Consider the following 26,070-nt stretch of genomic DNA (forward strand, 5'->3'; position numbering starts at 1 on the left):
GAAAGACTGTAAACAAAAGGTAGAGGTTTACACCTAAGATCCAGCCACTGGTTGTACTGACCTTAACAGCGATGAAATTCTCTTCTCCCACCAAGGATGCACACACCTGAAGCAGCCTCCCCTAGCCTTTGACTTTCACAGTTGTTTCCTAGCTAATCCTTTCACCCAGGGTTTCTCCCTCGTCCCCAACCCCCACCCCTGCCACACACACAGCTAGCAACCTAGTCAAGGCCTAATATGAGACAAATTCACCGCTCAACCTTTTTATTTCAACACGTCATTAAGAGGGTGGCAGGAATGTGGCTGGTAGAGTTTGGTATAAGCCACTCTCCTGCCTTCAGCCCCCCGCCCCGCACCCCCCACCGCCTGTTCACTGTCTTCCTAAAGTTGGTCTTGCTGTTCCACAAACACATCATCAGCTCTGTTCCATATCAGGCACTAGAACAGGCCCTCCTCCTCCTCCTCCTCCTCCTGCCTCACCCTTTCTCTCTAACCTTCTGTGTATTTCTAGTTTGTTTTTCTGTATAATTCTATTTTTTCTAGCTTATCTAGGTAAGTTTTAATCTATGGTTCACAGTCTCTTCTGGATACCTGATTTTTTTTTTTCATCCTCTAGAGCTCCCTACTAAACTCCTTTCTACTGTCCCTTGAGACTACTAAGGCATTTCCTGTATAGGCCACACATTCATCTCAGTCCTAGGCTCTATCATTGAGTGACATCCCTTAAAGCAAGGCTGTGGGTCTTTTGTCTTTGCAATAGCCCCTTTTGTGGTTTATTTAACCGTAAGGCCTGCTTTCCCTTCCAAACAACCTGCATCTCTTATTTATACAGTTGGGTATCTATTGTGTGTGCAGCCTGCTGCCTACTCTCAGGCGCCAGCTGGGTCCTCCCTCTCTGTACATTATACCTCGGTAGTAGTTAGTGTGGATCTGCCAAGTGCTTATTTCATGGCAGTGGAGTTGATAGTGAGGGGCTGGCTTAATGATTTAGTCACAGTCATCAAGGAAGTAAGGAAATAGGGACAAATCCTAAGTGCATACTCACAAGGAATGGTGTCTTCAGGATGTGTTATCGTGAAATTTAAAAGATGGCTTATATATCTTCAATGAGCGGGTCAAGAAATTAAAATGGCTATGTGCCCCACATGATTTCACTAATACATTTGATTATTTTGTGTGTATTTGTGTGTGAATACGTGCATGCCATGAATCACATGCACAGGTCAAAGGACTCATTTTGGGGGGATTGGTTCTCTCCTACCATGTGGGTTCCCGGGAGTGACCTTGGCTCATCACGCTTGGCAGCAAGCGACTTTATCCACTAAGCTGTCTTCCTGGCCCCAAGAACTATTTTTTAATGTATAGATTTGAGATATATCTATCATAGTAGTTAATGTTTACTGAGCATTTTCTAAGTGTTTAGTACATGTATCAACATTTTATAAACTTGTGGATTTACATCTTAGACAAACATATAGGAACAGGGAATGCAACTCTTTCTGGTTTTGAATCTGAGTAAACATTTCCTTATAGTGTGTGTGTGTGTGTGTGTGTGTGTGTGTGTGTGTGTGTATGTATATGCATCGCTGACAACACTTCACAAATATTAAGAAAGGAGTGTAACTCACTAATAAATATTATGATGCTTTTTTAAAAAGACACTGTAAACATTCAACTAGAAGGTTTTTCTTCAGTATGTTTGATTGCTAATTAAAGTATTGCTTGAAAGTAGTAAGTAGTAAATCATTAACTGTAATTTTAAAGACATTGGATATGTTTTCCTATTTCATATATCTGACTTGGGAAGTTTGATGTGGGTGGACTGTGTTTGTGTGTGTGTATACATTTTTACATATTTTCCATCATCCTATATAGAGTGCTACTGCGCAGGCATTCAGTCAAGATCTAGTGTGGTTGTTCTTCATAAACTGCTTACTCTGACCCAGAGACAGAACGTGGAACACCGAGGCATGGCACCTTGTGTACTTGAGCAAAATCTTTCAAAATATTCTGGACAGCTTCTCCCTGCTGCCTCTTCCTCAGGAATCACAGGTGCCAGCACTCTGGTGCTTCAGTGTCCACTTAGGCGCATTTTCCATTCTCCATTCACAGCAGGAAAGGAAACCCGCAGGCACTGAGTGACAATCTTGGATAGAGAGCATAGAGATCTCTTCATCTATCAGTTGTGTGAACTTGGAAAGGTTTGCGCCCTGAAGCCAAAGTTTCTGCATGTGTGTGTGTGGGGTGGGGTGGAGTGGGGCGGGGCACTGATATCAAATTTCCACTCACAGAAGGAAGCCCTCTAAACAGGAGGAACCTATGCCTGTCAAAGTCTAATCAGGAGTACTTTCAGGAGAATTGGAGGACTTGAGCACAGCCTTGAATAATGGTGTGGAAAGCCAGTTGTAGTTTCATTACTCTCTAGGCCCTAGACCTTAGCCTTTTATCTTTGGGGAAATCAATCAAAGTGTAATTTAATTGAGCATTGCATGGATTTTCTTGGGGAAATGTGAAGAAATGTCTGTTCGCTTTTTATAGGATGACAAAAAGAAGCCAAATTATTCCACCCAACTCTAGCTTGTTGAGTTAAAGAACTTCCTGTGGTTACTTACAGGAGCATAGCTCAGGGGTTGCTTACAGAAGCATGGGCCAGGGGTTAACTGGGTTGGGGTAGGAGGGACAGGAGGGACTCAAGGACAGCTGTGTCACCGAGGAGTCCACCCCAGAATGAAGACTGCTGCATGAAAGCTGTATCCAGGAAGCTCTTCGATCTCTTTACAGGCATCTCCACTGAAGAGTGTCCCTCAATTTCAGGAGTTGTTTACTGCTTACATAACTTTTGGTGCAACCTTGTGAATTTGTGAATTTTGAGCTTCTTGGATCTTATAAGTTTCACAAGTTTCCTGACTTGTAGATGGGTTTATGGCCTTTTGAGTCTTAGACAATGTCTTTCTCTCGAAAGGAATGGAATTTGAAATATGGGGCATGGGGTGGGTTCCGTTAGGAGAGGTTGGAATTATCACTTCTTAGCCCTTGATGATTGACACTTTGGATGAGGAAATATGTGCAAAGTGAACATAGCTTGTCATATATGGCTTCTGGTGCTACCACAGAATTATCCTAGAATAACAAAATAAAAATTTCTAAGGCTAGACCTTGGGGGTTGTGGTGATGGTGACAGTGGTTATGTCTATAACAAGGTTCACACATTGATTCTGAATAGAAGGTTGGGGCCAGGCTTAGGGGTGCCACTTCTATGCCAAGTCCTCATTCTGAGTGGCATTGCTGTAGTGAGGCTTTTCTCCAGCCTCAAGTGTGTAGCTATGCCTACAAAGGGATCTGGGGAAAATGTACATCTCGGTTTCAGGAATCTTGGATGAGGGTTTTGCTTTTCCCATGTTTTGCCTTTACACAAAGTGCCAAGTGGTGCAGCTGATGTCTATTGAGCGTGCCAGGGATGTTGGCCCAGTCGCTGATAAGGTCTGGAAGTAGCAGCATTCCAAGGGAGCTTGCTCAAACCTCAGTCTCTTGAACCTAAAATTGCTTCTCAACATTTCTGTACAAATAGAATCACCTGCAGGGTTAAAGGGTATTGATTTTCCATCACAGAGATTTTTTTTTTATTTAATTGATGTGGCTGTGGCTTAGGCATCAAAGTTTTTTTTTTTTTTTAATCTCCCTAGAGTGCTGTGATATACAGCAGTTTGTGAACCAATGAGCTACACTCATCTTTGGTATTTCGCTTTTGAGATTTGCATTTCAAGTTTGCATTCTTTTATTGTACAACTTCATCTGAAAGTTTCAATTGGCTTAAAGTACAGGGATATCATCTCATTCTCTCCTGGAATTTCGTTTTACAATATTTTATCTTAAAAATAGTGTATGAAGCTGGAAATGATTGGTCTGTAACAGGTGAGCCTCTTGTGTGCCTGGCAGGCACTGCTAACTTCCCATAATATTCCTTCTGCCTGGCTTCAGACACCTTCCTCCAGTGACTGACAGTTACAACACCTCTCACATGGGCACCCCACTGTCATCCATACCAATGTACTGAGAGCTAACAGACTTTGGTTATGGGGCTACCCAAGAGAATCTGATACAACTCCTTCCAGTTCTCAGAGCAATATGGAGGTTGAACTTGCAAGTAAAAACAGAAGTTGATGGAAGATGCCTCTGGTTTGGTACTATGGGGTGGACCAGACAAATCATGAGATTTTAGAGATCAGAGAATCCCCCCCAAAAGCCAAGGACTCAGTGGAGGTTAATTTTAAATTGAATCTTGAAGGATGGGAACAGGACACATAAGCTAAGATTAGAAAAATCGAGTTTGAGATAAGGAAGCAGAAAATCACTTGGTAGAAGAAAAGCTCCCGCTATGTTGGAGAAAAATGAGTTGGCTAGTTTGGAAAGAGATTGTGTGGAGGAGTTGGAGCACCTCCGTGTTTCGTAGGGGCTCAGATAACCTTTAGGGTGGTGTCAAATTGCTGTTGTGGCAAACAGAGTCAGGAAAGTTGTTGGTACTTGCAGCCCGTGAGAACATCGCAGCACAGCGCTTTGGACCCGTTGTGGTCATCCTTTGTTGAAGAGAGGGGTCAAAGCAGAGCTTTTCGGCAGAGAATAATAATGAAGAAATCAACATCTTGTTTTTAAGTTCCTTTTAATCCCTCCATTTCTAAAAGGTTTCACCACATCGTATTTCTTTCTGTAGTGCTCCTAATAGTTTTACAGTGAGGCATGGTAACTTATGTCAACGAGGCTGACCCTCCAGCTCTGGAGTGTTGAAACTAGTTTACTCAGGTGAGCTATCTTGTACTTTCTCGGTGTGATTGCAAGAACTGATGTTTCATACTTTGGATAGGTAGAATACTTCAGGTGCCCAGGAATTTCTGCCTCAGGCTTCTGACGTCGCTCCCCATTGGTCAGTTTCTCTCACTATCTTTACCACTACCACATGGGTTCTGATTGTTCAACTTGTCTCTTATTTACAAACAACAGTCTCACCTTGTAGGCCCAGGGTTTAGATTTCAAAGCAGCTCATTTGCTGGCTGTCTTTATGAACCTGGGAAAACCACATTTTTTTTTTCATTTCCACTTTCTGGTCTGTAGAGATGGACACACAGGACACACAGGACAAATATTTCAAACTTGACAGCCACGATGACAAGGGTCATACCTGTTCTTTCCACCACCCTGTTCTCAGTTGTCCAGTGTCTGGAATATGCATGCTGCACGCACAAATAAACCCAACAGGAAATAATACCAACATTGGCTGTGACGTTGAGGAGGAAGATGTGTGTGGGAGATACAACTGTAAAAGCTGTGCAGCATGCAAGGGCTCTCGGATGCTTCACCATGCCCACGGAGCTTGTGGCCCTACACCTGTGCCGTCCATTGAATTCTCCAAAAGGGCTGGGAGACACATCGTCTTCTGGGTAAGACAAATTGGCTGCTGAGGATGAGTGATGACAGGCATTTGCTTCCATTATCGATAGTGATGTGATTCATTTTTCATCCTAAAGGGGAAAAAAAAAAAGACTCACATTGAATTGGCTTGTTAATTATGCAGGGATTTTTCCAGCGACTCTGAAGTATCATCAGAGTGTGATATGGCAATCTCATCTCTAAAAGCCAAAGACAAGCCTTCCCTTAATGTTCAAGTGTACATATTTGCTAGTTTTTTTTTTTCCTAAAGAAAGAGATCACCAGGTTTCTTGTTTTCACCAGCCCAGAAATCCACGGTCTGTGTTGTCAGGCAAGTGCTTAGAAGAGAAATCTCCGTCTCTAAGCCCCAGACCACTAATCAGTTCCATAAGTCAACAGATTCATCGGGGAGACCAAATCAGCCAGTGCAATTATTTGGCCAGTTGTTTATAAAGATGGGAACCAGACTGAATGCATTGAGTCAGGGCAGCTGGAAGTATGTTGACTCTACAGTCTTCTGCGTGGTGTTATTAAAAGTTTGTGTTGCTTCTGCTTCCTGGATCTGCATTTGTGTAAGATGAAACACCAGCTCCCCCTCCCCCCCCCATCCCAGGATGTTTTAAGAAAGCCAGGTTAAAACGTGGGGTAGCGATCACGATCATCCAGCTCCCCCACCTGCAAAGTTCCAGATTTAGAAACTGAAAAACAACAAACCCAACCAATGTGCTAGTGACGCTTCGTGTTTTACCTTGATAGCTTTAGTTCTGGTTTCTTTCCAATCTATTATCTTAATTTATCTTCATAAAAAACGTAGTGAGCTCTACAGAGCAAACGCAGCAATGAATCCTAGTCACCAAGGTCTTAAAGCTGTTAGGTGTAAGAGCAATGTGACAACATGGGCCATGCGTCATTCTCTTATTATGCTTCTCACTTGAAAACTAAAGGAATAGGCCAATCTTATTTGTCTCTTAATTCCTGTAAGAATGCTGCTTTAGAGATGGCTCAGTTTAAGAGCACTGGTTGCTCTCCCAGAGACCCTGAGTTCAATTCCCAGCAACCACATGTCGGTTCACAGCCATCTACAATGAGATATGGGAACATATATACAGGCAGAAGAACACTGTATACATAATAGATAAATAAATCTTAAAAAGAAAAAAAAAGTGAAATGCAATTATTTGAGTCTTGGTTGTGCAAAGCAGTCTGCATACTACAAAACAAAAATGTAAACATTTCAACATTTAATAGCTTTTCAAAGAAAATTACAAATCAGCTTAATTCCAGAAATCAAGCTTACTGTTTAAGCGTACAGTAAAGTGCCAGCCATGCAAATTTACATTAGCCACGCCTAAAGTAGTTTAACAGAATGGCAATTATTCTGAAAGGTCATTTGGCAAATCAATGCTCTATCTATTTAATACTCGTGAAGACATCAAGCATATACACAAACGTGAAAATGGTGTGCGCTGGGTGTTGTACATAGAGCATTGTAGGAAGGCGATGAGGGATGAATAATCAATTTGAATGAGTAAGCAAGTCTCTTTCTCCCATAATTTATATAAGCAGGATAGAAGAGTCTAGACCACCTTTTATTTTTCTCACATATTTAACCATGACATTTTGTTATCAAGAATAGAAAGGTTGCAGAATTGACATTAGCAAGTATTAAATAAAATAAGTGCCAAAGCCAAATATTAATTTCATGACAAAGGAGATGCCAGTAGAGTGGCTTACGAACATTATTATAAATACTACAACTATAAATATTTCGGCATTTTAGGATTGTAGGGGAAGACAACAGGGTATCCCCTTTAGGCTAAGGCTTTGCATTGTAGAGGATTTTAGTTATAATTTAGCATAATGTCTTTGTTGAAAAAGGCTTTAAATCTAGGAAAAATATTTGTAAGCATCTTCATTCTCTCTCAGTATCTTCCAGTTGGGTTCTAACGGGTCATACGATTTTCTTTTCCTTATTGTCCACCCCAAAAACTCAATCAGGAGTTTGAAACGCAACTGTGCTTTTTAAATACCTGTTCATTATGACAAGCCACAAGAACTTTACCCCTAGAACTTACTTATGGGTTCCAGTAAGATGTGGGTTAAAAATGCCTGCTGCCAGACTACCAGGATGAGACCAGACAGGCTGTGACCATATGGTGGGGGAGGATATACCCTTCTGTCACAGACCTAGGGGAGGGGAACAGGGTGAAGGCAGGGGGAGGGGCAACGGCCAGATACAAGTTAGGGGATAACAATTGAAATGTAACCTGAATAAACTACTTAAATGTAAAAAAAAAAAAAAAAAAAAAAAAAGCTCAAAAATGTCTGCTACCAAGTTTGACAACTGAGTTCAGTCCCTAGGACCCACATGAGGGAAGGAGAGGATCCCTTTCTATGAACTCCCTTCCTACCTCCATATGCAAGCTGGCACATGTGCTCCCGGACACAAGTGTGAACATACAAAAATTCACTGAGACGAAATTTAAACTGTTACCTGGGTTGCACTGGGTTTGTATCTCTCAGAGGTGATTTTGCAGGGGCGCTTTTTCTCTTAATGTCTTCTTTTCATTTACCATCTTCCCTCTCTTCTTTGTCACTGTTATCTGCTGAATCTCATGTATATGCGGTTTGGATTTATTGTTATCTCCTTGAGGCAAATAATAGGCTGCAGGAAATTAATTAGCAAGACTCATAGCAATTTACAGAACAGCATTTTAAAAAATTTATTTATTTATTAATTAATTCATATTACATCTCAATTGTTATCCCATCCCTTCTATCCTCCCAGTCCTCCCTCCCTCCCACTTTCACCCTATTCTCTTCCCCTATGACTGTGATTGAGGGGGACCTCCTCCCCCTGTATATGATCATAGGGTATCAAGTCTCTTCTTGCTATCCTTCCCTTGCCTCCCCATCAAGGGGACGTGGTCAAATATGGGGCGCCAGAGTTCATGTGAAAGTCAGTCCCCACTCTTCATTCATCTGTTCTGTCCATTGGCTAGATCTGAGTAGGGGTTTGATGTTTACTGCATGTATTGTCCTTGGTTGATGCCATAGTTTGAGCAGAACCCCTGGCCCCAGATCTGCCCATCATAATGTTCTACTTGTAGGTTTCTAGGACCCTCTGGATCCTTCTATTTCCTCATTCTCCCATACTTCTCTCACCTAGAGTCCCAATAGGATGTCCTTACATCTATCCCACTTTCCTGGTAGGTGAAGACTTTTATGGGACATGCCCCTTGGGCTAGTGTCTAGTAATAAGTGAGTATATACCATTTGAGTCTTTCTGCTTCTGGGTTAATTCACTCATTATGATCATTTCTAGCTCAATCCATTTGTCCACAAATTTCGGGAATTCCTTGCTTTTAATAGCTGAGTAGTATTCCATAGTGTAAATGTACCACAGTTTCTTTATCCATTCTTCTACTGAGGGACACTTAGGCTGTTTCCATGTTCTGGCTATTAGGAATAAGGCAGCTATGAACATGGTTGAGCATATGTCCCTGTTGTGTGGTAGTGCATCTTCTGGGTATATTCCAAGGAGTGGAATAGCTGGGTCTTGAGGAAGCCCTAGTCCCAGTTTTCTGAGATAGCACCAGATAGATTTCCAAAGTGGCTGTACTAGTTTGCATTCCCACCAGCAATGAAGGAGTGTTCTTCTTTCTCCACATCCTCCCCAGCATGTGGTGTCACTTGAATTTTTGATCTTAGCCATTCTAATGGGTGTAAGATGGAATCTCAGAGTCGTTTTGATTTGCATTTCTCTGATGACTAAAGATGTTGAGCATTTCTTTAAGTGTTTCTCAGCCATTTGATATTCCTCTGTTGAGAATTCTCTGTTTAGTTCTGAGCCCCATTTCTCAATTGGGTTATTTGGTTTGGTGGTGTTTAATTTCTTGAGTTCTTTATATATTTTGGATATTAGACCTTTGTCAGATGTAGGGTTGGTGAAGATCTTTTCCCAGTCTGTAGGCTGTCGCTTTGTTCTCTTGACAGTGTCTCCTGCCTTACAGAAGCTTCTCAGCCTCATGAGGTCCCATTTATTAATTGTTGACCTTGAGGCATGGGCTGTTGGTGTTCTGTTCAGGAAGTTGTCTCCTGTGCCAATGTCAGAACAGCATTTAGAAAAATCTCAACATCATTTTGAAAGATATATGTATTACTCCAGGTACTCTAGTGCAACAGAACTTTAAGGATGTGTGTGTGTGTGTTTGAATTAAGTCAGTTTTAATAAGCACAGAAGTTCAGACTCTGTAGCTATGCGTTCCTTGGGGGTGAGCACCTCAACAGAGTAGTCCCACAGTAACTCTCGCTGGGGAGTGACAGCCCATAGCTGCCTAGTCCACAAGGCTGCATGTCTCAGCAGTTTCACCCTTGTGCAGGAAGCCCAGAGGATTCTTGGAGAGCTGCTAGTCTTTAATCTACAGTGAGAGCTTGGAAATGGAATGCTTTTGCTATCAAAGAAGGAATCAGCAGCAGCAGGTAGGCGGTTGGTCAGGAAGGAGGCTGGAACAAGCACAAGGCAAATAATCACCTCTCTGCTGTGCCCTTTTACCAGAGCTCTGACCTGAGGTACAGCCCACGATGGGAGGGGTTTACCCCTCCAGTCAAACCAAGTGGGACAGTTTTTCAGTTGAGGCTGTCTACTTAGGTGATTTTATTTGTGGCTAGTTCACGTTAAAACCAGTCACAATAACCTATACTGTCTTGATTTCAACAGATTCTACAAACTCTCCCCTTCCTTTTCCTTCCTCCTGACCTCTCGTCACTCTGCATAGGGCACATGGTAGACAGATGTTCTCTCACACAAGCCGCTGCAGTCCGTGGCTCACCTCTCAGCATATATGGGCTTTCTCTTTTCCGTTCGATTCCATCTTTAAATGCATTTCATGTGCAGTAAATATTAACTTCAGTTTTTCTTGCATAGTCAGTTATGGAAATATGACCTAGAAAGGATATGAATAAGCAAGCTGGAGAGTTCCAATGCATTCATTTATTCAGCAAATGTTGAATAACAGCTTCTTAGACCGAGGCTCCATGTTAGGCCACATGAGTAGCAAGAAAATCTTCCAGCGCCTTCAAGTAAAAGCCTCGGAAGAATCCCCAGAGGAGCGTGTACTCACTGGAGGTTGTGCCTGTTGGATTCACTCCCTTTCCTTTGCCTGTGCAGGGTGTTTGGCATGTTGTAAGTGCACCACCGCAGATCCCGGGAAAGTGATAAATACTTCTAAATAAGGCATATTTTGTAGGCACTTACAGAGTTCTGTCAACTTATATTTAAGTCACATATAAAGAACACAAACTGCGCCCACATCACCAAGCAAGATGCTGCAGCGGTGCCCTCAAGAGGCTTGCACTTAGGAATGATAGTAGATCAGTAACCAGATGATCCCATGGCTCCTTCCCAGCATGCGTCATGGTTAGAGCTGAAAGAAGGGGACCTAATATCTCTGATGGGCTTCTGCAAGACTCAGGGGGAAGTTTAATCAATTAGAGCTTGAGCAATGACCAGGGGCTGGGGAGATGCATCAGTGGCTAGGAGAGCTTTCTACTCTTCCAGAGGACCCTAGTTCAGTTCCTAGCATCGAAGTTGGGCTTCTCACTGCCATTTATAACCTTAGACTGGACATCTTCTTTAGGGCCTTGGTGTGTTCTTACACAAGCATGGTGTGTATTCAGTAGGACACAGACACACACAGACACACAGACACACACACACACACACACACACACACACACACACACACACACACACACAACCTTTAAAGTCAGATTAAAAAGCAATTATTTACATTTATAACTGGGAAGACTATCTTTCCAGAAGGAGATAGAAGAAAAAAGAAGACCAAGTCAGTTCTAGCTAAAAGCCAAGAGGAAGGTAGGAAAAGGCAAAACCCCAACAAAACAAAAACAAAAACAAACAAAAAAACCCCCGAAAACCTATTATTTTGCTTATTGTGGTGGATGGAGGGGATGACAGGTAATAAGTTATAAATGCAGGCGGGTGTCACGTTGTAAGAGATCAGGACAGAAGAAACAGCAAGGAAATGGCTTGCGCAGATGCTATGAATCTGGAGCATGCGGTGGAGTCCAACAGTGTCCTTTCTAAGGGGCTTGAGGCTGAAGATCACTGTAGAAACCCTCACCCAGCGCTAAGGGCTTCTGTGAGCCACAATTCGATTTCGATGAGGCAGCGGCGAGGCTCTTGCCATTTTCTGAGACTTTAGGAGGCAAGATAATGATCTTTCCTAAGAAAATTGATTCTGTGCGCAGGTGCGTGCATGTGTGCACATACGTGTGCACTTGTATGTAGATAAAGATAACTCCAGTCCTCTGGGCTGAGGTTAGCAGGTGTCTTTGGATTGCCTGACGCGGTGCCGGGAGCGTAACTCCTGAGTACTGCAAAAGCGCAGCTTAACTGCGGAGCCAGGCCTCTGAGCCCAGAGGAGCAGATCTTTAGTTAACACTGAGAAATCTTAGTTAAAGTTGTTTACAGAATCGTTGCGGGGTAAAAGCTAAGTCTCTCGAAGCAGTCTATTTGAAAACCATCATTATCTGTGGTTTATGGAGAACGGGCTCCATTTCTGCTACTCACTAGTGCGCATGCGCTCGTTAAGCCTCTCCCGGAGGGATAGCTTAGAATCGCTTTTCTGTTCTGCTCCAGCTACATTAGCCGTGCTTCCAACTTCTGACACAGAAGTCTTTACTTAGGGGATTAGGGAGTTGTCATTATTTTCAGGCCCCCCCTTCTTTATCCCAAGAACCGTTTAATTTGATCTTTTCTAGTAGATGCTTTTATTTACAATACATATGTCCCTTGCATTTCATCTGTACTTTGCACACTAATTCTGCTCCCAGTAGCATTCCCTGTCAAGAGTAGGGAAGGTTTTTTGCATTATGTAGACTTAAATATAAGGGCGGTTTTGTCTCCCAAAAGCAAGGTTTAATACTTGAGTGCTGGACTGCTGCCACAGTACCACTCTCAGGGACTCGGCTTCTTTCATGCGTCTGCTATCCCTCTCTTGGGAGTAGCCTTTGTTTTCAAGTTGAGAATGGTCCAGGTGTGTGTGGCACCATGAAGCAGCAATAGGACAAAGTGTTGAGAAGAGGTGGTGAAGGAAACTTGTCTTTTAGGAAGGGTTCTTTAAACATACAAAGACCTGGTTGGCTGCGTGAGATAGTGTCTGTAAAAGCTATCGCTAACTGTAGCACGTGAAGGAAAATCAGCTAAGATGTATATTTGTTTGTGACAACCTAAGAACAGATATCTTTGGAAATTAAAATTAAAATGATAGAAAGAAGAAATATATATTTTAGACAGATAACTATGTTAGTGATCTAGAGATCCCCGCTCCCTTTTTAAAAGACTAAATTTCACCTCAGTTACCTCTCTGAATTTGTTTGTCATGAACATTGATGCAATCCTCATTCTGCCAGAAATTCTTCATGGCATTTATAGATTAGGATCCAATACAGCTGATGATTTTATAAGCATCTTAAAAATGCCCAGCTATGAAATCTTATCTTCTGAAGCATTAAGCAAGTTACTGAGTATAAACTAAAAAATTACTAAGGAAATAATGTTGAGTTTTTTTTAAAACATATGTCGGATCATAACCTATTACTTAGAATTATTAAACACCAGGTTAGGGATATACCTCAATGAATAACGTGTTTGGTGTACAAATGTGAGGACCTGCGTTTGAATCCTTGGGACCCATGAGTAGCCAGGTGTGATAATGTGTACATAAACACAGGAGCTCCTGGTGAGATGGGGGACGGCTATAAAATATTTGTAAGTTCCCAGGGCAGACAGCCTGGCACACATAGCAGAGAACAACCAGGGATCCTGCCTCAAAATAAGGTGGAAGAGAAGCCTCAGACTTCCACATGGTCCCTGTGGCATATGTGTATCCATGATGTCATGTATATACACAGAAAGGAATATTTACTGCTAATGTTAAATAACTCTATTTGTGAAACACTTTTAAGAGCATCATGCTTTCTCTCCTCCTCCTCCTCCTCCCACCTCCTCCTCCTGCTCCTCCTCCTCCTCTTCCTCTTTCTCCTTCCTCTAGACTTGTGCAGCACATTGTTATGCCTGCTTTACAGATAGGAAACTAAGGATACTTAGAGAGTACGTGGAGCTCAAAGTCATGTGACTTTGAGTGACTGGAAACATCTACCTGCAAGACGATCTTCTAATCTGCACTGCTTCTCCAGTCTTCACGTCTTACAGTCCTCGTGTCCGTTTCGTACAGACTGAGTTCCTATGTTTGTTAACATGTTGAGCTTTCTCATTTCTCATCTCATTCAAAAATGAATCTAACCTTCTCCTTTTCTAAGTGCCATCTCCAGTCTTGAGTTCTGTGTAAACATTTCCTGCATTTCCTCAGGCCACAGAGCTTGTCCATGTTTTCTACAACACACAAAGTATCTATGGAGAAAGAATATATTACATTTAATTATAGAAATACATTGTACACTGTATTAGGTTATTCCGTGTGTGACCTAACAACCATAGGTAAGCTTTGTCTCATTAAGTAGCCTGTCATATTTCTTACATAATTTAAAATGTGCAAGATCATTAGTGGGTCTATAGGAAGAACTGAACTTACCTCAACTCTGAATTAACAGTAATCCTTAAGTAACTATTACAATATAGTATTCCATGACACACGAGAAAACAGGCTTAAAAACGGGCTAAGAGACACTTAGCTAGTGTTATCTGGTCTAAGGCTTAACCCTCAGCAACTCTCAACTGAGCACTTAAGCAAAATCCAAACACCGTATATGCTTATGTTTGCATTGTGTGTGAGGATAGCTTGCTGTGTGTGGCTGGGAGAAGCCAGGTGGAAGCAATTGTGTTAATTAATGGGTGTACTCTATTAAAATTTGACAGGAATGGAATGGATGGAATTTTATCTAAAGAGGGTAGATGGGGACCACTAGTCAGTTCATTAAAGAGAACTGTAAGAGACAGTTTTACAGACATTGTCATGAGAGGCATTGAATGCCCCTGTGCAATGCTGTCATAAGTCTAACTAGGTGGCTTCTTTCCTCCTGTGTGTGACGCAGATATGTTTATGGTCGTACTTTCTGCTTTGCTCTTTCTGTAACCTGAGAAGCAACTGGAAACAGGAAGACTTCATAGCAAGTCATTGCCAGAAGGAGCATAGGGCATAGTCTTTGTCTTTTCTGGTCTGTGCATTTGTTTTTCTCTGTGTGGACACAGTGGCTTAGTATTCTGAGCTACAGACAACTTGAACTCACACAGACTACAGTCAAACTGTTTGATTTTCCGATTGTTTGAATCTACTTGCCAACTTAACTTTTAATGTCTTATATAGTATGCTTTACTTTGGCTATGACATGTATCTGTTTTCGCTCAAACTATCTATAATTTCCTGATCACTTGTTTTGGTTACTGTTCTATTCTTGTGTAGATTCACCAAGGCCAAGGCAATTTATACAAGAAAGCACTTAATTGGGACCTCATTCACAGTGTCAGAGGGTGGGTCTAGGACCATCATGGCAGGGCACAGAGCAGCAGGCAGGTAGGCATGGCGTTGTGCAGTAGCTGAGAGCTCACCAGCAGGAGGCAGAGTGAGTGAGCCTGGGCCTGGCATGGGCTTTTGGAACCTCAAAACCCATCCCCAGTGACACACAACCCTTCCTCCAATCAGGCCACACCTCCTAATCCTTCCCTAAACAGTCAGTCCACCTAGGAGAGTCCAAGCACGTTCATTCAAAACACCTCATGGGTTAACAACATTTTCATTTACATGCAAAGATTCAAAAATATTAAGAGACAAGCTCTCCCCACTGTTGCTCCCTGTCAGTCCATCATTGTGTCCACTGTTGCGCCCAAGACCTTTGCAGCATCACAGTAAGAAGAGACTTGATACCCTATGAGCATATACAGGGGGAGGAGATCCCCCTCAGGAACAGTCATAGGGGAGGGGATTAAGGGGAAAATGGGAGGGAGGGAAGAATGGGAGGATACAAGGGATGGGATAACCATTGAGATGTAACAAGAATAAATTAATAAAAAATAAAAAAAAAAGAAGACTGAAACACCGGGCATGGTGACACACACCTTTAATCCCAGCACTCGGGAGGCAGAGGCAGGCGGATCACTGTGAGTTCGAGGCCAGCCTGGTCTACAAAGTGAGTCCAGGACAGCCAAGGCTAACACAGAGAGAGACCCTGTCTTGAAAATCAAAGGAAGAAGAGGAAGAGGAGGAGAAGGAGGAAGAAGAGGAAGAAGAAGAAAACTGAAATGGGTTCTGCCATGCTTTACAGACTATATGTTACTGTTTCTTATGTTACGGTTACTTTCTACTCTTAAGAGGTTACTGTTGCAGATTCTCTGTTAGACATATGTCCTGGACATTCAGGATCCATGCAGACCCTCACAGTCCTTCTAACCTAGGACTTTTGTTCCAACTCACAACTCACTGGAGCTTCTGTGAGTAACAGAGGTGTTGCAGAGGTAAACCAAGGCAGTGCAGTTCTCCTTGTTTTCATTTTCTCTTCCCTCTCCTGTCTTCTCCCCTTTCCACCCTCTCTCCATACTCTTTCCAATAAATAGATTTTGACACTCAGCATTGAAAGAACTTTGTAAAAAACAAAGTGATTTATCCACACAGTCACTAATCTTTTCCTTTCTTCTTTTTATTGTATTTTTTGCTTCTAGCTCTCTTCAATCTAATTCCTGTGGGACTACGTGTGGTGGCCATCCAAGGGGTGAAAGCCAGCCTCTATGTGGCCATGAATGGGGAAGGCTATCTCTACAGCTCAGTAAGTAGCTCGTGTGTGTGTGTGTGTGTGTGTGTGTGTGTGTGTGTGTGTGTGTGTGTGTGCTGTGTTAGTGAAGCAGTCATTTTAAGAAACTGATGTCACGTTATATTTTCAAATCTACTTTCAGGACTGTTGTAAGGCTTTTACCATTTGGATGTTAGAGGTCATGTCCCAGGGATTGAATATGAATCAACTATTTTCCATATTAATATATTCTTACATCTAGCTTCAGCTTCCAGAAAGTACAGTTTTGGAATTTACCCATTGTTTAGTTCAATGAGTAAGATACTTTTTCTTTCACAGATGACATAGAGGGCTCACTTTATATTATTGTACAGGAAGAATTTTCATAGTCTCTGCTTTTGTTTGTGTTTGTCCATAGTCATGCCTAATATGTCATATTCCCTAATATAAAGAAGTATCTAATATAAAAACAATGAATATTTGCAGACTTAACTCTGGATTAAGAGCAATGACATCTGTGTATTGTGCACATGTCAGCATAGTGTGTGTGTGTGTGTGTATGTGTGTGTGCACACGTGTGTGCATGCGTGCATGTGTGTGCGTGTGCGTGGATGCGTGTGTGTGTGTGTGTGTGTGTGTGTGTGTGTGTGTGTACAAATAACTCTTTTACTTTATCATAACTTCTGGACCTTTAAAAGGATGGTGTTGGTCTCTCCCTTGTATAATATATCTTCCAATCTACAAGTAAAAGTTGTGTAGTACCAGTGGCCGCACTGTGTGAGCATGAACGTATTTTTAAATATTTGAGATATATTTTTAAGTTAATACTATCCTGGTTGGTCTCTCTTGAAATTTTAAATTCACGCACTGGAAAAAATGTAGCTACTCTGAATAATTTGCATTCTCATATGGGAATTGCCTGTTTGTGGTTCATACAAGAAAGAAATGTCCCTTGAAAATTACAGCTGAAGATGGCCACCCATTCCATATTCTCAGCAATTGCACAGGCTGCCCTGGAAGTCCACCTGTGTTTCTCAGCGGTGGGTTAAATACTGAGTAGTGGTAGTGGACTTCAGCTAACTATCCCATGAGTAGCTTATACCTTACACATGCTATTAGTAAGGCATCTGTTATCACTGTATATTAAAGCTGCTATCGTATGAATGTTCCCAACAATCTATGGTAAATATGGTAAAAAAAAAAAATAGGCCAGTTACTCCTATGTGGTCAGTTTTTACATGTTGTTTGCCTTTATTGATATGTCACATTGTCCCTCATAAATATGTATGATTGTGTTATTTAAAACACAAAATAATATTAAAAGTTAAAGGTGATAGTTTACTTCAGATTGTATTCAGATTTCAATATCCATTTACATGTGCTATACATATGTACATATTTTCAAGTTGGTGCTTGTAGTAATATTTTTTAATTTGTTTTTTCGAAACAGGGTTTCTTTGTTTAGGCTTTGTTGTACTGGACTCATTTTGTACACCAGGATGGCCTTGAACTCACAGAGATCCATCTGCCTCTGCCTCCTGAGTGCTGGGATTACAGGCTGAAACATACAGTTTTAACTGCAGTCAGAATCTTGCAATAGATCCAACCCCTTTGTAAAGCCATCAGATATTTACTGCATTGCATACTTGGCGATATAAGATTGCTTTGGTCAGCTGTGTATAGGATTGCTTATTAAACCATAGTGCTTTCTTTGCTAGGATACCACGGCAAGCGCCTTAGGATTCTGAGTAGATCGCCGGTGTGGCATAGGTCATCTGGTTCTCTCTCTCAAACCCCACCCTGTCTCTGGGCCAGACTGATAGGGTGAATGCTGGTTTTAACCAGTCCACAATGGGCCTAAAGGGACCAACATCAGAGCGTACAGCCTCATCACACTCTGTCCTGCAGTTCCTCTGTTGGCTATGCTGTAGTGAGAGATGAGCGCAGAGGCCTTGGGGTGAGTTCGAAGGCTGTTGCTGACCTCAGCTCTCCTTGTGTGTTTGCCATGTATGGAGGCTTGAAGTCAGTTGGAAAGCAGCTTCACGTTTCTTGTGCCCAGCGCAGTAGTGCGCATCTGGAGACACGTGGAGGGAGAGTTGGTGGCTGTTAAGACTGAAGAGGCCCTGGCGAAGCAGAGACCAAGAGGACTCAGTCGTGGGAGGGTATCTTGTCCCTACTGTCAGTTTCTGGTCTCTGCACAGATTTAAGCTGGAGGTATGTGTCCTTGTAACCCTTGAGCTCTCTCCACTCAGTAAGAAGCTGGAGGGAGGAAGAATAGGAAACGTGGGCCGATTTCTGCCGTGTGGAGCTAGAAGGAGTTGATGTCTATACTAAAAATCCTGGAGAGCTAATTTATCAATACATAATGTTAGGTATACATATATATGCATATCTCTATAATTTATATATATATATATCATCTAGTTATACCATGTGTATCTATATGCATATCTTTATAAGTCTCTATCTACATAAATGTAGCTATAGACATATCTGACATGGTTTTTTATGTACCTGGGTTTGTTTTGTAATCACTGCATTTTCCATGTTGAAACCGACTTTGGTTTTTATCTTTTTAAACTCACTTGCATTACTGAAATCTTCTCATTCTCCTTTTATGCTTCTAAACTCAAGCTGTGTTTCTGTTCCTTTGGTGGTTTTCAGTTTACATACATACATACACATACATGCATACGTACGTACATACTCATACACACACACACACTCACACACACTCACACATATGATTACAAACATTCATAAGCAGTTTTGTGTTTCTGACTTCTAAACAGCTCACAACCTGTGTTTTATTTTCTTGGCTAGTGAGGCCATCTCAACAATATGATTAGCTGTACTTTAAAAGGAATTCTTTGTAGATAGCGTTTGTATTTTACCAGTGTTTGAAAGCATTTTCTATGAACAGCTCTGTGTGTGTGTGTGTGTGTGTGTGTGTGTGTGTGTGTGATTTAGTCTTGCTGCGTTCCCTGTTTCTCTAACTGCCATATTTTGTTATTCTCCGTGTGAGGGTCTATGTGTCATGAGTGCTTAGGTTTGGTGTGAGCATCTCTGTGTAACTTGTGAGTTCCTGCCTCAGGAACCCATCCGCATGCTTCCTTCTGTTCCTCCCTTTGACTGTAGTCCAGGTACCTGCGAGTGTCACACTGGACCAGCATCTCCCCTAGCATCCATGAGGCGCTATTCCACTGGTTTCCGGCATCTGTTGTTGAATGTAGGAATTTGTTGTCAATTTAATATTTCCTCTTAGGAAGTCTCTATGGAAACTTAAAAAATATTTTTCACTTTATAGTTCCTGCTCTTAAACTGTCTTTGCCTGTTAGGAATTTGTAGTGAACTTGTAATCCAGAGAATTATAATTCTCCAATTCTAAAAATATTAACTTGTATCCCATATAATTTCATCTCTCAATCACACTTTCCAGTCTCTTGTGCTACTTCTGTGATGTAAGCTAAAAACATTCAAACTAATTGTGTTCAAATTTTATGCTGTTTTGTGATTTCAGTCCTGGTGTTTTTCATTTCTGAATGCTGAATGACTTCTATTAATACCCTCCTAGTCTTGATTTATTTCTTCCTGTTTTTAAAAATTGTATGGCTTTTTTCACTCTTTACAGAAAGTTATTAGCTTATCTCTCGAAGTGTTTCTAACATAACTGATCAGTGTTTCCCATTGTTATGAGTTTGTATTTTAAGCATTAATTTTCCTTACTGCCATTTTATAATCACATTCTGGTTATATTTTAGAATTAATTCTTTAACAGTGGTTCAACTTTGGGGCATGTTCTTCTCTCTTGATTTTTGATAGTTCTTCCTGTGAGGTCTATTGCTGTGTTCTCGCAACTTTTTGGTAGCTTCTATCCAGCCTCCAAAATCTCTGGTTTATAGTAGTCTTAAGGCATTCCAATGTTATCCTAGGGTAACAATGGGGTGAGTGCAGGAGCCTGAGGTGGGGTGTGGTTTTGTTTAGTTGCTCTTGTTGTAACAGAATGCACTGAGCTTCAAGGTTGGAACATCCTTTTTCATTGCAGGATAAACCAGTGTGGCCAGGCTCTAGTCCTTGCTTTGCGCAGAAGAACTTTAGTTAAGCCAGCTGACTTGAGAGGACTCTACGCCAAATAAATGGCTTTCTTCAGGACTTGAAGCCAGGCTGGCTTGAAGCTGCAGTTAATATTGCGCCATTTCTATTCCACAGGAAACTTATGCTTGCTTTGACAATGCTGATTCTAACAGTGATAGTTAGGCCTTGAGATTTTTATTCTACTTGTCCTTGACCTCTATTTGGAGAGAGAGGGTACATCATACTATGAGCAGACAATAAATGAATCTGTTTCTCTCTGTCTCTGCCTCTGTCTCTGTCTCTGTCTCTGTCTCTCTGTCTCTCTGTCTCTCTGTCTCTCTGTCTCTGTCTCTCTCTCTCTCTCTCTCTCTCTCTCTCTCTCTCTCTCTCTCTCTCTCTCTCTCTCTCCCCCCGTTTTGGCTAAAAGTACATAAAGCAGTTTTTCTATCTTAATATTTTTGCATGCCTTTTCCTGTTAATCATATCTATACTCCGGACAACAGCTCTCTAGAACTACCGAAGCATGCCCATTAAGACATTTCCCCCCTTTTCCCTCCCATGAGTTATGTCACTTAGCAAAACACTATTTTCATCTGTGTGACAGCGTGCAGTAGGATTACTTTTGTCTTAAAAACTTAGGGAAAATTCCATTATGTCTATCTTTTTGTCTATTGAAAAACATTGAAGTTCCTTCTATTTCTTGGTTATGGGATTAATGGTGCACTAACCATGAAGATAGCAATACATCTTCACAAATCTTTCATTTCTCTGGATACATGCCCAGAGATAAAGTAACTAGACCACACAACTCTATTTTAATTCTTTTGCAGAATCCCACACCATCTTCCATGCATCAACACGGTTTCATATTGCTACCCACAACGCACAGTTGTTCAGATGCCTCTTTCCCAGCCAATACTTGACATATTCTGAGTTTAAAACTGTTTTTTTTTTCTATTAGCATTGGACATCCCAGCACGTATGATGTGCGCAAGCATAAGATGAGCCAGGATTTGATTTTCAATGCTCCAAAGAGTACTGACACTCCATATGTCTCTTACGGTATCTTCTGCATAGCCTCCTAGGAGAGTAAAATATTTAATTCCTTTGTATGCTTTCCTTTGTTTGCTTGCATGTTTTCTGTGTTTGTTGCAGAGTTAGAGCTACCTTATATGTGGTGGACATTCACCCTTTATCAGATACTACTTGCAAATATTTTCTTTCACTTTACAGGTGGGCTTTTTACTTCATTGGTTGGTTGTTGTGTAGACATTTTATTTGGTGGCGTTCCCCAAGCTCTCCACCTTTTGTTCCCTTTCCTCTTGGTGTCCTATTGAGGGGATCATTGGCAGATTCATTGTCATGAGTTTTGATTCTAGTTTTCTTCTAGAAGCTTTAACTTCACCTTGTATTAATCTATTTTGAGTGGCTTTTAAAAATATGTTTTAAAGTGCCCTTTTAATTCTTTTGTATATAGCTATGAAATTTTCCTAGCACCATGCATTGAAAAATATGTCTGTACTTGTGCCAGGGTTATACTGTTGGATTACTGTAGCTTTATGTATGTTTTAAGGTTAAAAAATATGAAGATAATTGCTTTATTTACTTTTCCATTTGTTTTTTAGTTTATTTTGCCCTTTAGTATAAATTTTTATTCTACAAAAGAGGACATTAAGATTTGATAAAATGATATTGGATATATAGGTTGTTTTAGATACTCTGGAAATTTCAATGATATTAAGTACTCTGTTGTGTGAACTTGGCATGCCTTTATTCATTTGTATCTTCTGCCTTTTTTTTTTATAGAAAGAAGTTTTTAAGTGTGTAAGTTTTTAACTTCTTTGATTAAATTTAAACTCAATGTGCATTTTGAAAGGAATTTAAAATAATTTTAATAAAATTAAACAACACTTTGGTTTTAAGTAGAGAAAATGAAAGCTCTTTCACACTCTGTGAAAGAACTGTCTGGAGCAAGCATTTTATATAAAGTGTTCATTATATACATAAATTACATTATATACATATACATTAAGTGTCTATGATTTAATTGTTCTGGTTTAACCTGTTCTCCCTTGATGTTTAATCTATATTATTACGTGCTTTATTATCTCTGAGTTTAATATGTTTTGAAAATGCCTATGAGACCATCTAAACCTTCTTAAATGGTTATATCTAAGAGAGTCAAAGAAAGAAGGAACTATTTTCATCATATACATAGAGGTCTGAGCTTAAAGTCTACCTCCTTTATAAATTTACTCACATTGAAAAATTTCATACATAAGTAATTTGAACTGAAGCTTGTATTGATGACTAAACTATAGAGGAATATCATTGAGAATATATTGCAGATCTAGATCATTTTCATACCGTGGCTGGGAAATTGGTGGTGCAGTGTTTTCAGTAATCACTGTGTAGATTGATATTTGTAATGAATATTCACGGATGGTACTGCCGTACCATTGCTAACACTGTCATATTAGCCTTTCTGTGTTCTGAACCTATGATATTCACAATCCTTCCAGTAGTCCAGCTCTAGTGACATGTCCTTTGGAAATCACCATTGAATGAAATGAAATGCCCCTTTCACATTAACATGCCAGCAGTTGGCATCTATTTTGCTATTGAATAAGCTTTGAATTCATCTTTGAGGCCCAGGACAGACATTTCCTCCCAGTCACAACAATGAGGATATTCTCTTGAATAGGAAGTTCTTCTCTAAAAATTTTCATAGTTTAAATGCATAGCACATTCTAAGTATTAGTAGGAAAATTTCCTACAAATAATTGGACAATTAATGATGGTTACATTGGGAAAAGTCTTGGTGGTCTTTAGTCAGTCCTGGTTTATGCCTTCAGTCAACCTCAGACACCCCAAATATATATCTGACGTACATTTATTGGTGCTGTGTCACATGCCAGACACTGTGCAAAAAACTGACCATACAAGGCACGGGCGTCTGAAACCTCCTTATCTTTCAAAAGATTATCCTTATTGTTGTAAGTGACTGTTGTGAGGAGTTTGAGCCAATTAGAAAGTTAGATGTCTCTGTGCCCAAGACCACCTGCGCTTTTGACTTGGTAGTTGAAGTTTATGACAGCAGTGCAAAGTCTGTGGGATGGACAAAACTATGTATTCTCTTGGTTGGCAATTCACTAGAAACAGACAGCACCCCTGTGAAGGTGTTGCTATGGTTATGAGTTATCACAAGAAGAGACACAAGTTAAATCAGCCGAGGTGGGACTAAGCATACAGCTGAGGAGTAGAGGCTTGCAAGCAGCATGAGATCTTGAGTGTGATCCCTAGGCAAGGCAACCAAACAAAACAGCCAAAGGCGCGAACACACAGGATCAAGTTCTGCAGGGACATCAAATACAGAGCTCCTGTTCTCCTTACTGTTGGGTAAAGACAGACGTGTCACTGTTCTGCATCAGTGAGCAACGGTGGTGGCATATTACTAACCTAGAAGCCCTTCTGGGTTCTGGGCTATGAGACTTCACTGGGGTTGCAGTAGTAGGTAAAGCATGAAGGGATTGCCAGGTGGTTCTCTGACTCTGAATGAATGACACAGAGCCCCCACCCTGAACTGCAGTTGTCATTGTGTGTTAAGGACAAGTCCTGCAAACAAAAGACAACAGTTGCCTCATCCTGGTGTTTTAGGGTACGTTTAAATTCCTAATGTGCTGTACAACCACCAACAGAAATGGATGCTATAACATACTATGTTGACTTGGCTCCACCCCCACAAACATATTTGCCTTCACTGTTCTGCATCTGTGATAGTCATAATCCTTCTGGTAGCCTGTCTCCAGTGTCAGGCAGCTGATATGTTCCTTTTTCCTACTGTGGTTTTTTTTGTTTTGTTTTGTTTTGTTTTGTTTTTGCCCTAGCTTGGAAGAAGGAAACAATGGAAAAAGAAAAAATTTGGAGTGGTGCCTCCGGCATGGCAGCATTTGGGAAGTAAAAAACATAAGTGAATGATTTGGACAACTTGGGAGCCTTGACATTTGCATCTGGAAAAATTATACTTAAGAAGCAATTTGAGTAATTTGCATTTTAATGAAGTTTGATCTACTTAGCACACATGTCACTGACATTTCATTGATTAATAATGATTAATACGTTTGTGAAAGCTCTGTTTTTTATTTATTGTAATCGTTGTTTATTTTTATGAATTAGGTAGTTTATAAACTGATGGTAGTTGTCTTTAACCGAGACAGCAGATAAAATTCCACAAGCACTATTTTTCCTTTACCATCACCTTAGGCTGTAGCAGTGGTGTATGAATCTATGGCAGTGACCAAATTTCTTCTCTAAACTAGTCTGCATTCCAGTGTTAGTACGTTATCATGACAGCAGCTGTAAGGAGTGCTTTCACAGCCATATTAACGATGGTGTTTGCACAGATAATAAATTTGGTTTTGTCTTTGAAAATGCTTTTAGATTTGTATTCAGGTTTCAAAGCAATGCTGAAGGAGGGGGCAGAAGTGAACTATTCACTTTTGATGAAGCACAGTGACTTTAGGCAGGCGATTGACTTAAATAAGCAGATCCCAGTGACAGAACCAGGGCATAGATCCGGGTCTGAAGAGAAACCTGCAAGATTTTCATGACGCTGTTCCATCCTTGGGGACATCCGTAAAGATACCCTCCATGGCGGACTGTGTCTTACCTTCCCCCACCCTTTCATATGAACTGTCTCATTAGATCTTTGCATTAACTCTGACGTCATTATTGCTGAATGACAGAAGCTCTCTCTAGGAAAGAGAAAGGTCAAGTGAATAAATGATGTCCTTTGATAGAGACGAGGAAGGTTAAGAGGAAGCAACTTTAGTTCAACGTGCAACATTGTTCTTACTGTCCCTGACAATGAACTATTTATTACCCTGTAGTCTTATGTTTTTTTTTTTTTTTTATCAAACCCACAATTCTTTAGAAGCTTTATGTAAAGACACTAACAACAATGATTAGGAAAACAGATGGCAGGCTGCTTGATTAATGCACAACTTTTTAAGAGCTCTTAGATTTTTCACACCTAGGTCGGTGAGAGCAGACACTTTAGAGACTGCAGACAACTCTAGGATTTTGAGAAAGAGTTGTGGAGAGTTATTGAGAGGCACAGAGAATGGAGCCTCTGGGGGAGAAAAAATCCACCGAGAGCTGTCAGAGATGATTTTCCACCCACAAGATGCAGCAGAGAAGAACACGCTCTTTCCTTTTTGCCTTTAATTGTTTTTTATTGTTCCCTTATTACAGATGCCCAAGTTTTCCTGTCGCTCAGCACACAATAAACATTTTCACATTAACTGAAGTCAAAACAGTTTCCTCATCAGGGGCTTTGCAAAGACATTTGTCTGTGCTTCTCCTTGTGTTAGAATTAATTGCTTTCGTGCCTTGCCGATCCTATCTAGTGCTCAAAGGTAGAGATCCTCTGTGATAAGGATGAATTCTCGCAGAGACGAGCACTGCAGTCCCCAGATGAAGACGTCTGCCAAGCCCTTGTTGAGCTAGTTGCTGATAACATCATGAAGTCTAATTCTGGTAATAATTAATTGGCTGTCTGGCAGTTATCTTTGTCAACGTGTTTCTGATTGTGACGACCCAGGCTCTGCAGTTTTGCTTTGTGTAACTTCTGGCTCCTGTGTGGGGCTCTGCAGGTTTGACTGGTCATGCGTCTCGTGTGTTGAGACTGACCAAGCAGCTTTAAAAGCTTGGATTGCCATGCTTGCCTTTCTGCAATAAAGACACACTGCTTAACAAAGGTGTAGAGGATAAAGAATGGCCGTGACACCTTCTTGGAAGCCACCCACT

General features: G+C 41.0%; 1 protein-coding gene across 4 annotated transcripts in view; it reads left to right on the forward strand.

Moving 5' to 3' along the window:
* The window catches only part of FGF12 (fibroblast growth factor 12), a 551,642-nt gene that overhangs the window by 351,186 nt on the left and 174,386 nt on the right, over window positions 1-26,070 (forward strand). For all 4 annotated transcript variants that reach the window (XM_084801113.1, XM_084801112.1, XM_084801114.1 and 1 more), the window contains one exon: window positions 16,121-16,224. In XM_084801113.1, coding sequence (XP_084657239.1) covers window positions 16,121-16,224 — 104 coding nt within the window. The remainder of the gene's footprint in view (window positions 1-16,120; window positions 16,225-26,070) is intronic.

The sequence above is a fragment of the Acomys minous genome (genome assembly GCF_964271855.1).
Source record: "Acomys minous genome assembly, chromosome: 11".
In the NCBI taxonomy this organism is placed as follows: Eukaryota; Metazoa; Chordata; class Mammalia; order Rodentia; family Muridae; genus Acomys; species Acomys minous.